The sequence below is a fragment of the Hemicordylus capensis genome, chromosome 6 (genome assembly GCF_027244095.1).
Source record: "Hemicordylus capensis ecotype Gifberg chromosome 6, rHemCap1.1.pri, whole genome shotgun sequence".
NCBI lineage: Eukaryota > Metazoa > Chordata > Lepidosauria > Squamata > Cordylidae > Hemicordylus > Hemicordylus capensis.
In genome coordinates this window covers 44,647,496-44,659,621 of record NC_069662.1, presented here as the reverse complement: position 1 = coordinate 44,659,621, position 12,126 = coordinate 44,647,496, and the positions used below count along the sequence as shown (strand labels likewise).

General features: G+C 45.3%; 2 protein-coding genes across 9 annotated transcripts in view; one reads left to right on the top strand and one right to left on the bottom strand.

The window, feature by feature from the left end:
- The window catches only part of ASIC2 (acid sensing ion channel subunit 2), a 528,145-nt gene that overhangs the window by 394,326 nt on the left and 121,693 nt on the right, over positions 1-12,126 (bottom strand). The gene's annotated exons all lie outside the window — the stretch shown is intronic.
- The window catches only part of LOC128329408 (Golgi-associated RAB2 interactor protein 1A-like), a 42,015-nt gene that overhangs the window by 21,952 nt on the left and 7,937 nt on the right, over positions 1-12,126 (top strand). For all 7 annotated transcript variants that reach the window (XM_053260549.1, XM_053260552.1, XM_053260553.1 and 4 more), the window contains one exon: positions 11,378-11,766. In XM_053260549.1, coding sequence (XP_053116524.1) covers positions 11,378-11,766 — 389 coding nt within the window. The remainder of the gene's footprint in view (positions 1-11,377; positions 11,767-12,126) is intronic.

Genomic DNA, 12,126 nt, shown 5'->3' with positions numbered 1-12,126 from the left:
ACTGAGAAAAAGCTCCAGAGACAGTAGCAACAGCTTGTCATTGCCTGCTCTCTGACCACTGGGGTAGGGACTGCAGTCATTACACCGCTTTGGAGCCACTCTTGCCTCTTCCCCTCCTCCTGTTGTTGCTGCATTGCATTCCCTTCCAATTCCCTTCTTTCTCTCCTTCCTTTTTGGTCTCACTCTGTGTGTGTTCTAAATCAGCGATTTATTTCTGCGTTTCTGCTTGGGCTCTCTGTGTCCCTCCAAATTGCAACTGCTCCCTCAGGGAGCAGTTGCAAAGGAAGGAGAGAAAGCCCAAGCTGAAAAGCAGGCGGGGGGGGACATGATTTAAAACAACCCTCCCAGGACTTGAACAAAGGAGACAAGGGTAGTGGGATCATTCACTGAAAAGATGCTCAAGTCCAGAGAGCAGCAAGCAACAGCCTTCCCTCGGTTGCTCTCCAATCGCTGGGGTAGAATCCACCACTTTGGAGCCACTCTTGCCTCTTCCCCTCCTCCTATTGTTGCTGCACTGTGTTCCCTTCCCCTCTTTCCCTGTTTCTCTCCTTCCTTTTTGGGGTGTGTGTGTGTGTGTGTGTGTGTGTGTGTGTTTTTTCTAAATTGGGGGTTTTCCTGCGTTTCTGCTTGGGGTCTCTGTGTCCCTCAAATTGCAACTGAGCAGTTGCAAAGGAGGGACAGAGAGCACAAGCAGAAACACAGGGAAAAACCCGAATTTCGAGCACCCCTCCCAGAACTTGAACATAGTGGGATAATTGAAAAGATGCTCCAGTCCAGAGTAGCAACAGCCTGCCCTCAACTGCTCTCCAACCCGGGGTAGCATCCACTGCTTTGGAGCAGTTCTTCCCCTCCTCCTATTGTTGCTGTGTTCCCCTTCCCTTCTTTCCCTGTTTCTCTCCTTCGTTTCTCTCTCCGTGTGTGTGTTCTAAATTGGGGTTTTTCCTGCGTTTCTGCTTGTGCTTTCTGTGTCCCTCCTTTGCTATTGCTCCCTTCGGGAGACGGGACAAGAGGGACAAACCAGACACTTCTTGCTGTTGATGTTTCCTTCTGCTTATTGCTATTGGCAACTGGCTAAATCAAGTTGGCTTTCTTCCTGGAGAGAGGGAGACATTACTATAATAAACCCAACCCCAGATAATTTGATGGGCACAATTTCAGAAGTCACCATTAACTTGAAGCGATTCAAGCCAATGTGCTTCATTCACAGTTTGAACTTGTGCCACTGCCACAGCATTTCTATGGGTCCTTCTTGATTTTCAATCACACTGCCACAGGCTGAGCCAAATATATAAGAGCTGGCCCAGGCCTCTGCTAGCTGCCTGCTGCTATATATTAAATGTGTGCAGTGCAGGTCTGGAGGGAGTGTTCCCTGCCTCTTTGGCGCTGCCTGTGTTTCAGTGCCACCAGTGTGCATGAGTAAAGTAAAGTAAAGTTGCACCATCGAGTCATGTAAATTATTTCGCAAACTACCTGAAGACATTTTTATTAGGGGTACTAAAATGCAATAAATAAATCACATCTGTCCCAAGGAACTTACAATCTACATTTAGCAAGGAGGAGGGGTTAGACACAAGACTAAAACAGGATAAATGTGAGCTCATGAATTATATGTAGTTGGGATGGTGTTTTTCCATTGGGAGATGAGGACCAAGAGTCTCACGGGCTTCATGGAAGATGTGGACTTTTGAGCTTGAGTTTAAAGGCTAAGAAGGCTGACATTAAGAAACGTATTTCAAGAGCAACTTGTAGGCATAAAGGGGCATCAAGAAAGAATGGACAGAAGTGTTTAAGAGTCGGAAGAGACTGCTTATACTTCTCTTTCTCTGGGGTTGGGGGCAATACTGGAAATGGGGCCAGTATTATATCAGTGCTTATCAAGATATGTGCTTGTAAATATAAAAATGAATCCTTAGTTTCTGTTCCTGACAATCTCTTGCAAAGTTTTATCCTAAGCTGCAGAGCCAATCTTGTGCCTGTTTAACCCAAAATACAGCAAAGTGACAATTCAGGCATTATCAGATTTGCCTTGTTTGGGTTATAATTCTAAGCATTAGTTACATTTAACCCAGCATCTTGCAAAGCCCAATTCTGTGCATGTTTACTCCATAAATATGGAATTTACTCACTACCTCCTTTCTCCTTGTAACTGCAGTTGGGATATGTGCAGTTATCAAAGTTCTTCATTGATACTGTTGTATTAGTTGGTTCTGCTATTGTTTACACTTTGCAGCTGTAGTTGGGATAGTTGGCAGAGACATGGAGCCAGGAGAAAGATGGAAGGCACAGAGGGGCCCATTTTAAAATCTCATCTCTGGGCCCACTCCAACCTTGGTGTGCCCCTGGCCCTGGGAATGGAAGAAAATGTGATTCTTATGATAGACCCCAGAAAGGGGGGTCACAGAGGGGAACTTCCTAAGATTGCCCAGGGGGGCAAGCCAACCCCAGGGATGATTAGGCAAAAAGGACTGCTGTTGTAGTCAAGGATGGTTGATCAAGAGTAGGGAAAGGTGCAGCCCTTTCGCTAGGACCTAGAGATGAACTGAAGGGTCTTGCTTGCTGTGGCTTAAGAAAAGAGTTCAGCTGTGGAGGAAAGAGCCGAGCTGAACACAGCTAATGTGTGTGTGGGGAGAGAGAGAGAGAGAGAGAGAGAGAGAGAGAGAGAGAGAGAGAGAGAGCCCTGAGCTTCTCATTCATTACCTGTGTCTTTTAGTACAGTTGAGACCCTTTTTGAATTTAATTCCTAATTTAATATTTGACCCATTTACAGCCTGCCTTCACCTTTTGAAATAAAGCAGGCCTATAATCAACTGCCTAATGGGATGTATATTTAGAGATCCCATCAAGTTCAGTGGGGCTTACTCACAGGTAAGTGTGCTTGGGCTATTGGCTAATTCAGTAAGTAGCTGTGCTGGCCTCAGCCACTGCTGGGCAAATTGTGTGGCCTACACAATGGAGGGAAGTGAGGTAGCCAACCCCACCCCTGCCCCATATACACACACTCACACACTCCAGAGGGAGAAAAACAAAGCAACCAAAAAGTAAACCCAGAATGAGTAAAATGTCACCTGATGCTCCAGTAATAAATGAAAAGGTTCTTACTTTCCACAAAAGACCTTACATTGTTACATCCTTCCCTTTCTTCCATGGAACAAATAATAGGGGCTAGCTTTATCAAACTAAAAATGTTTCATAACTAAATTCCCTAAATGTTCTATATGTTTACTTTGAACAATTACTAGCTCTTAGATTTATTTCCTTTTTTTAATTCAGAAGTACAATTGTGATAAACTCATCTTAACAATATCGGTCATAATAGATTATAACCCTGATATCCGTAGGCATGGCTGGGAAGTGCATGTGTCAGGGAAGCCAACAGGCACCGTCATGCTCCTTCCTTCCCATGTTCAATTAATGTGATGAGTGTTACATGAGACAAGGGTTATAGTTTGTATTATGCACCCCACCTTGACTATTTATGTATTTATTTTTAAAAAAATTATCCTGCTTTTCATCAAAAATTCCAAACTGGCTTACAACATACAAAATATTAAAACATACAATTCAAACAACTACATTTACAATATGAAAAACACTGGGCAGAGGAGAGTTGAAACAGTTTCCAAAACAAGTTTCTCAAGTCCATACTGAAAGCCTGCCAGAAGAAGTATGGACATTTTTGAAGAGCACCAAAATGTCAGCATGGTGGTGGAGCAAGTTGGAGCTTTCAAAGGAGGGCATTCCACAAGGAGGGGGCCACCACAGAGATGATCTGACCCCACATGGCCACCAGATGGATTTCAGCAAAAGGCAGCACACTCAGGATGAATGACCTCTCTACAGGTTCATATAAGTAAGGCAGATTTATGTGGAAGAAAGTGCTCTTCAGGTACCTTGGCCCAAAGCCATTTAGGGCTTTAAATGTCAACATTAGCACTTTAAATCATGCCTGGAAACAGACTGGTAACCAGTGCAACTAATGAAGAACAGGTGTAAAATAGTTCATGAGTCTTGAGCCAGTTGAAACTCTCATGGCTGCATTCTGGACTAGCTGAACTTTCAGAAGGTCTTTAAGGGCAGCCCCTACTCCCCAACCCCAGTAGAGGGGTGATCAAATCCAGGTTCATTGTACTCAGATCTGACTGAGATAGAAATGGATGTGGTTGGCACATGAGCCAAAGCCAGGCAAAAGCTCCCTAGGTCATGACAGGTCCTGGAGCATCCAGGTATAATGCCAGGGCTCAGAGAACTTCCAAGCTGCAAACCTAGTCAGAAGTACTGAGTAGGACAGCCTCCACAATGTTCACATTCAATTTCAACTTGTTAATCCACATCTATCCCTTCTCCCACTGGGATGGCATAGATATATAAAGCTGGGTGTCATCCACAAACTAGTGGCATAGGATGCCAAACCCTTGGATAACTTATTATTTATTTATTTGATTTGATTTGATTTGTATACTGCCCTTCCAAAATGGTTCAGGGCGGTTTACAATTAAAACAAACCACTAAAACAGTAAAGAGCTATAACAAATTAAAAAACAATATAACAATTAACAATTTAAAAACATTTAAAAACAACAATCAAACAATTACAGTGATTAAAAAACCCAAAATTGGGTTTTGAATTTTAAAATAAACCAGATATTAAACCCCCCAAAATTTAGGAAGCTGAGAAAGCTTGAGTGAAAGGATGGGTTTTCGGGTGTTTTTTGAAAATTGCCAGAGATGGGGAGGATTGTATATCAGCAGGGAGCGCATTCCACAATCTCAGGACAGCAACCAAGAAGGCCCGTCTCTGTGTAGCCAGCAAACGAGTTGGCAGTAACTAGAGTAACATGGTCTCTCCGGACTACGTACAAAGGCAGCCCCATGTAGAGCGCATTACAAAAGTCAAGTCTGGAGGTTACCAACAGATATACCACTGTTTTGAGGTCATTGATCTTGAGAAACGGGTGCAGCTGGTGTATCAGCTGAAGCTGATAGAAATTATTATTATTATTTTTACATTTATATCCCGCTCTTCCTCCAAGGAGCCCAGAGCAGTGCACTACATACTTGAGTTTCTCTTTCACAACAACCCTGTGAAGTAGGTTTGGCTGAGAGAGAAGTGACTGGCCCAGAGTCACCCAGCTAGTTTTATGGCTGAATGGGGATATGAACTCAGGTCTCCCTAGTCCTAGTCCAGCACTCTAACCACTATACCACGCTGATAGAAAGCACCCCTGGCCACGGCCTCAACTTGAAAAACCAGGGAGAGGTGTGAATCCAGAAGTACTCCCAGACTGTGAACCTGTTCCTTTTGGAGAAGTGTGACCCCATCTAGAACAGGCAGATCAAAATCGTCTCTAGAGTTCTGACCCCGCACAATAAGTACCTCTGTCTTATCTGGATTCAGCTTCAGTTTATTCTCCCTCATCCAGCCCATTACTGCTTCCAGGCAGACATTTAGGGAGGATATGCCAGCTCCTGAAGAAGTTGACATGGAGAAGTAGATCTGGGTGTCATCAGCGTACTGGTAACACCCAGCTCCAAATCCCCTGATGATCTCTCCCAGCGGTTTCACGTAGATGTTAAAAGGCACTGGAGAAAGTACGGAGCCTTGAGGGACACCATACTTAAGCTCAGATTTTGAAGAGCAACAGTCTCCATTCAACACCATCTGGAATCTATTCAAGAGGTAGGAGCGAAACCACTGTAAAACAGTGCCTACCACCCCCAACCCCCTCAGACGTTCCAGAAGGATACTATGGTTGATAGTATTGAAAGCCGCTGAGAGATCCAAAAGGACCAACAGAGTCACACTTCCTCTGTCAATTCCCAATTGGATATCATCCATCAGGCCGATCAAAGCAGTCTCCACCCCATAGCCCGCCCGAAAACCAGTTTGAAATGGATCTAGATAATCAGTTTCCTCCAAGACCACCTGGAGCTGAGAGGCCAGCACCCTCTCAGTTACCTTGCCCAGCCATGGGAGGTTGGAGACAGGCCTATAATTGCTCAACTCTGAGGGATCTAATGCAGACTTCTTTACAAGAGGTCTAATGATTGCCTCCTTAAGACAAGGAGGCATCCTGCCCTCCCTCAGAGAAGCATTTATGGTTTCCACCAGGTTGTTTACAACAACCTCCCTGCTAGATCGAACAAGCCATGTTGGACAAGGGTCAAGAGAACAAGTGGTAGGCCTCACCACTCCAAGCAGCTTGTCAACATCCTCAGGAGTCACAAACTGAAACCGATCCAATCGAATCACATAAGAGGAGTTGTTGGGCACCTCCAGCTCAGACATCAAATTAATTGTGGAGTCTCCATCTATGTCGGCATGAATCCGAGAGATTTTATCTGCGAAAAACTCTTTAAACACATCACAGAGGGTAACTGATGACTCCAAATTCTGGTTCAAGGGAGTGGGGGCAGATACTTATTCCCTCACAACCCTGAACAACTCTGCCGGACGTGAACTCACAGAGGCAATACAGGCAGAAAAGAACCGCCTCTTTGCCGCACATATTGCCTGAGCATAGATCTTTAGATGTGCTCTATGTCTCAATCTGTCAGATTCGAGTCGAGTCTTCCTCCACTTGTGCTCCAGTCGCCTACCTTGCCATTTCAGCCCCCGTAGATCTTCCATATACCAAGGGGCCACTTTTGAAGCGGGTCGGAGGGGACGCTTGGGAGCAATCGTGTCTACTGCCCTGGTGAGCAAGTTGTTCCAATTCTCAACAGGTATCAACAGGATCACCAGCAAATAAATACTTGTGCTCCAGTCACCTACCTTGCCATTTCAGCCCCCGTAGATCTTCCATATACCAAGGGGCCACATTTGAAGCGGGTCGGAGGGGACGCTTGGGAGCAATCGTGTCTACTGCCCTGGTGAGCAAGTTGTTCCAATTCTCAACAGGTATCAACAGGATCACCAGCAAATAAATAAATTATTGTTATTAATAATAATAATAATAATAATAATAATAATAATAATAATAATTTGATTTCTATACCGCCCTTCCAAAAATGGCTCAGGGCGGTTTACACAGAGAAATAACAAATAAATAAGATGGATCCCTGTCCCCAAAGGGCTCACAATCTAAAAGAAACATAAAATAGACACCAGCAACAGTCACTGGAGGCAAAGCCAACATTAAATCCCTCCAAGGCTTCTTGGGATCTTAGTGGATCCAATAACCTCTTCGGGCGGACCATTCTAATGGGCCCCTGCAGAGGTGGGAAGTGGTTGTAAGTCCAGCCTTAACCAGATGGTGGTCCGTCCATGACAATGGGGAAATCACAGGAGTCCCCACGCACGGAACACCACCCTGATCAGAGTAAAATACCAAACCAAGCGTGTGACATGCAATATGCATCAGTGATACTTCCCCCAGTGACTGATGTAGATGTTAAAAAACGTAGGAGGACAAGATAGACCCTGAGGGACGTCACAGACCAATTATCAAGGCAGGCCTTTCTCAAGCAGGATTCCCTCTCATGAACCAGCTATTGGGACCTACCCTGTAGGAAGGAGAGGAACCAGTGAACTCCAGCCCCACAAGTTGTTCCAGGAGGATGCCAGGTTCAATGGCATTAAAAACTGCTGAGAGCTCCAGCAGAACCAACAGGGATGCATTCTCCCAATCCAGCTTCTAGCACAAGTTCTCCACCAAGTGACCTTGGTCTCAGTTGGTCTGTCCAAAACTGGGGTGGAAGTCGGATTGAAAATGATCAAAATAATCAGTTTCATCCAAGTATCTCTGGAGCTGAGCCATCACAACATGCTTGAGTACCTTGCCCAAGAAGGACAAAATGGAGACCTGCCAATAGTTATCAAGAAACATGAGCTCTAGAGAGGGCTTCTTCAGCAGGGGACAGACCACCATCTCCTTTAGGCCTGATGAAACCATATCCACCACCAGTGAAGACAAATTGTGGTGCATGTGAGTGATGTTATCCACAAAATGTTGGTGCTTAACCCTCATCCGGAGTAATGATTTTTTTACACACACGTAGGACTTCCTACTCCCAAGTAGTCCCACTGGTTACACGGGATACCCCCCAACTTTTTCAGGCCACAGAACCCACAACATTTCACCCCAGGGGAGTGCAGTGGTGACCCTTACATCCCAAGCATTGTGTCCTATGTGACTGCATGACTCACTGAGAATGTGAGTTTTTAGCAAAGAAAAATGAACACTTCAGACCCCACACTAATTAGGATCCATACTTCAACATCCGGGTTTTCAGCATTTCAGCTGAAAGGACTGACCTAAATGCAATCTGGGAACTGGTCAAGTGCATTCTACAGGCCAGTCACCCACAATCAACACATATTTGGCTTGGTTTCTTGTCAGCTGTCCTGGGCACAAACTTCCTGAGTACACACAATACCAATGTCTTCTATTCATCCAAACCAAACACAGATTACAGTGCTTCCCTTTGTGAATGTGTTTGCATTTTGGGCAGTATGTCTGGCTTGTTATGTCTCATCATGTCTGCATAGGTCAATCTCTTGCTCAAGAGAGCCTCTGTCAACTATACACTGGGGGGAAAGTTATCCTTCACCACAATTCTCTGAGGGCAGGTTCAGACAAACATTGCCCCGCATGTGCAGGAACATCAGTTCTGTGGCAAGAACGCACCCACCCTGATGTCACTGGTGGATGCGCCAATGAGCTCTTGGCACATCCTTTAATCACGTGAGAAGGATACTCATCTGAATCACTCATCTACACATACTTCAAAAAGGTTTTGAAGTGCATATACCTGTAGAGGGTCAATTCACCTGCAGCAGCCCCAAGAGTTTTTCCATGGCTGTACACTGCTGCATAACTTGCTGGCCTACTTGTCTTTGTTGCAGTCCTCAAGCTTGTTTCCCAAGGTCAACATCTGTCAGTGGTTAGGATGTTTTTGCATCACAGCATCACCATATTTCAAACCATACTTCTTTGGCTTGCTTAGCATGTATTGCCAGAAGGGACAGTGCCTCAAAAACCTAACAGCTGCTCATCAACTGCTGGTCAGACTCAGGAACCTAGCTGTACTGCAGCTCCCACACAAACAAGGTCCCAGATTCCTCAAATGGTTGCCAACTTGGCAGTCACTCTTCTCTCCTGTCGTGGCTTTGTCATTGAACCTTAAATTACTTGCTATGTCCTCAAATCATCTCAGCTGCATCATGGCACAGAAATAGGAGGGCCCCAGATGTACTGCCCACAGTCCCTGCAACACTGCCTGATTTACATGAAACACACCAGCTAGGACTAGCAGGCTAAGATACACTTTCAGTTTTGTTAGCTCAATCGTTAAGAGCAGCATTGTCTACTCTAACTGGCAGTGGCTTTCCAGGACGTCAGGCAGTATTTGGATTCCTCCCTCAGGGTTCATGATGGTTCTCTTTCTCAGATTGCAGGGGAAAGAGTTGTTTCACTCACTGCCTCCTCCTGCTGCCTGGACTAAATGCTGGATCTGGCCTCTCACTAGAGGACCCCAACCCCACCTCACCACTCTGCAGTGGGCAAGTGATAGACCACCTTTTGTCATTTCTGCTTCTCATGTAAACCCATTATCTCTCAATACCTTTACTGGCATGTGAATAAAGTTCAGCAGACTTTTCAGTGCCACACATCTCACCTCTACATCCTCTTGCTCTCTCCACCTGGAACCAAGCTCCAATGCCCCACCGCACACCCCACCCAACACACGCACATCCTTCTGGGCTGTATCCTACTAGGAGAAACTGGGAAAGACCAGAGATGTACTGCGGATGGTTGATCCACTGATGACAGGCTTACTGAAGCTGCCATATTGCTGTGGTTGTGGTTATTGCTGTGGTTGTTGTAGTGCTCTTTTTGGCTTTGTTCTTCTGGCTAAAATCTCTGCTTCTGTGAAGTCAGATGCTTCCAAACGTTTTACTTGTTCCAAACACTAGGTCTGGCATGAGATGGTTTCATCTGCCCTAACTCAAAAGCACAGAACTATGCAGTGCTTCAGACTGGTTTTGAGACACTATCATCATCGAGGGGAACAAAACTGAAGTTTTCAAAGAGACACAGTGTGTTCTCTTCCATCCCAAAGGGCTTAATATGGGCATGGGATAGATACCCATGGCCATTCTTATTTTATTTTATTCCCCCCACCCTTCTTCTCTTGTCTTCGTTGTTGTTGTTTTAATTTATGTAAACCACCTCAAGTCTAAGGAAGTCAGGTGGTCAATAAATTTGCTAAATAAATAAATACCACCCCACATAGAAAGGCCATTCATTTGTGGGTTGGTTTTTCTCCCAATTGACTTGTAATGGGAATGGTATAGAAACCACCTCACCATAGAAAGCCCATTCATTTCTGGGATTGGTTTTCTCCCCATTGTAGGGGTGTGCGCAAAACTGGTTTGCTCAGTACGGTTTGAGTCCAAACCAGACTTGAACCGAACCAGGCATGTTTGGTTTTGTGTCTCTGAACACCCACCCACCCCACACATACTACACACCCCAGCTTGGTTCGTATTCAAGCTGGTTCAGGGGTTCTAAAGTTTTGGGGGGTGTTTTTAAAAAAATTAAACACACACCACTGGGTCCGGCAGTCGCAGGAGGTGCTGCCGCAGTGGGGGGTCTCCACTGTTTCCCTCCCCCCCGGTCTTCTAAGGGCCATTTCAGCCCATTTTCAGGCCGTTCTAGCCTTTTCCACAGTGACAGCAGCCATTTCGGAGGCTGCCATGCATACGCACTGGCCATCCCTACTCAATTGTCTTAAAATGGAAATGACCTCACCATAGAAAGCCATTCATTTTGAGGTAGTTTTCTACCCTGTGTCATATTTTTATTAATAATAACATAAATATCATAACTGGTGAGGGACTATAGTGGATATACTGTGTACCAGAGTGCAGGTAAGAGTTTGACATCAAGAGCATAGCTGGGAATAGAGTGATTTGCTTGTTTATGCAGCTTTACACAGCTGGGGGTGGAAATCCAACTGGAATTCCAGATAAGGGTTAAAGCCCCATGTGGCTTGGGCCAAGGTACCTGCAGGACCGCTTTCTTCCTCATATATCTACCCGACCTATAAGAAATTGTAGAGTGGGCCTCCTGTGTGTGCTGCCTTTTGCTGAAATCCATCTGGTGGCCATGAGGGGTCAGGCCTTCTCTGCAGTGGCCCCCTTCTTATGGAATACCCTCCCTATATGTGTTTTTACGTGTTTGTTTATACTTGAGAAGATAATATAAGGCTGTGCTTGGACACAGCCTGGAGGACAGAGACCAGGTCCCTAAACCTCCAGTTGCCTATCTATAGTCAAGGGAATTGGAGTAATATGTGTGGCTGGGGAGGGGTGAAACTGCAAATCATGATTCTTGAGCTTTCTGGTGTTGATTCTCATTGTTTATTTTCCCAGATTCCGTCCCCTCGGCACATTTCTCCTCAGCACATGAACGCAACGTGGAACATTCACGCAGCCACCAAAAGCGTCAGTGCCCTGGAAAATAAAACCAAGAAAAAACAGAACCTGGCCCCCGAAAAGAAAGCCAAGAAAAAACAGAGCCCAGCCCCCGAAAAGAAAGCCAAGAAAAAGCAAAGTCCAGTTCCGTCTCCAGAGAGCACAGTCAAAATGCGAAACCTAGGGCCACCTTCCAGTTCAGTGGAGGTTGTTCTAGGTGATAGTCTCCCAGCCATAGAAAACTTGAAAACCTCAAAAAGATTAGAGACGGTGCCGGAGGTTAGCTCCACCCAGGAAGGCCAGGCTGAAGAGAAGGTGGAGCATGAGAGCAACCCCCTTGCTAAGAGGTACCAAGAGGGAGAAGCGTGTGTGGTACTGGTAGGAGGGATACTTGGGAAGGTGGAGAAACCTGTGTCCTTGGAAGTCTCCAAGAAAAGGTTAGGGAGGCATATGGCATAGTTGCTACAACTCTGTGATGGATGTATTGCCTCCATGGTGGTGTCATCTTCAGCTTTTTTATTCCTATGGCAATTATGATCATTCCCTTAAATGCAACACACTTGGCATGAATGGTGTGTGAACCTGCAACCAATTCTCTTACACAAAGGATAGCATCCAGAATAAATTACTCCTCCATAGTCCTACTGAAATTAAGTAGTCCTACAGAGTAATTCCTGAGTAGTACTTCTGAATAATTTAGTCTGGAT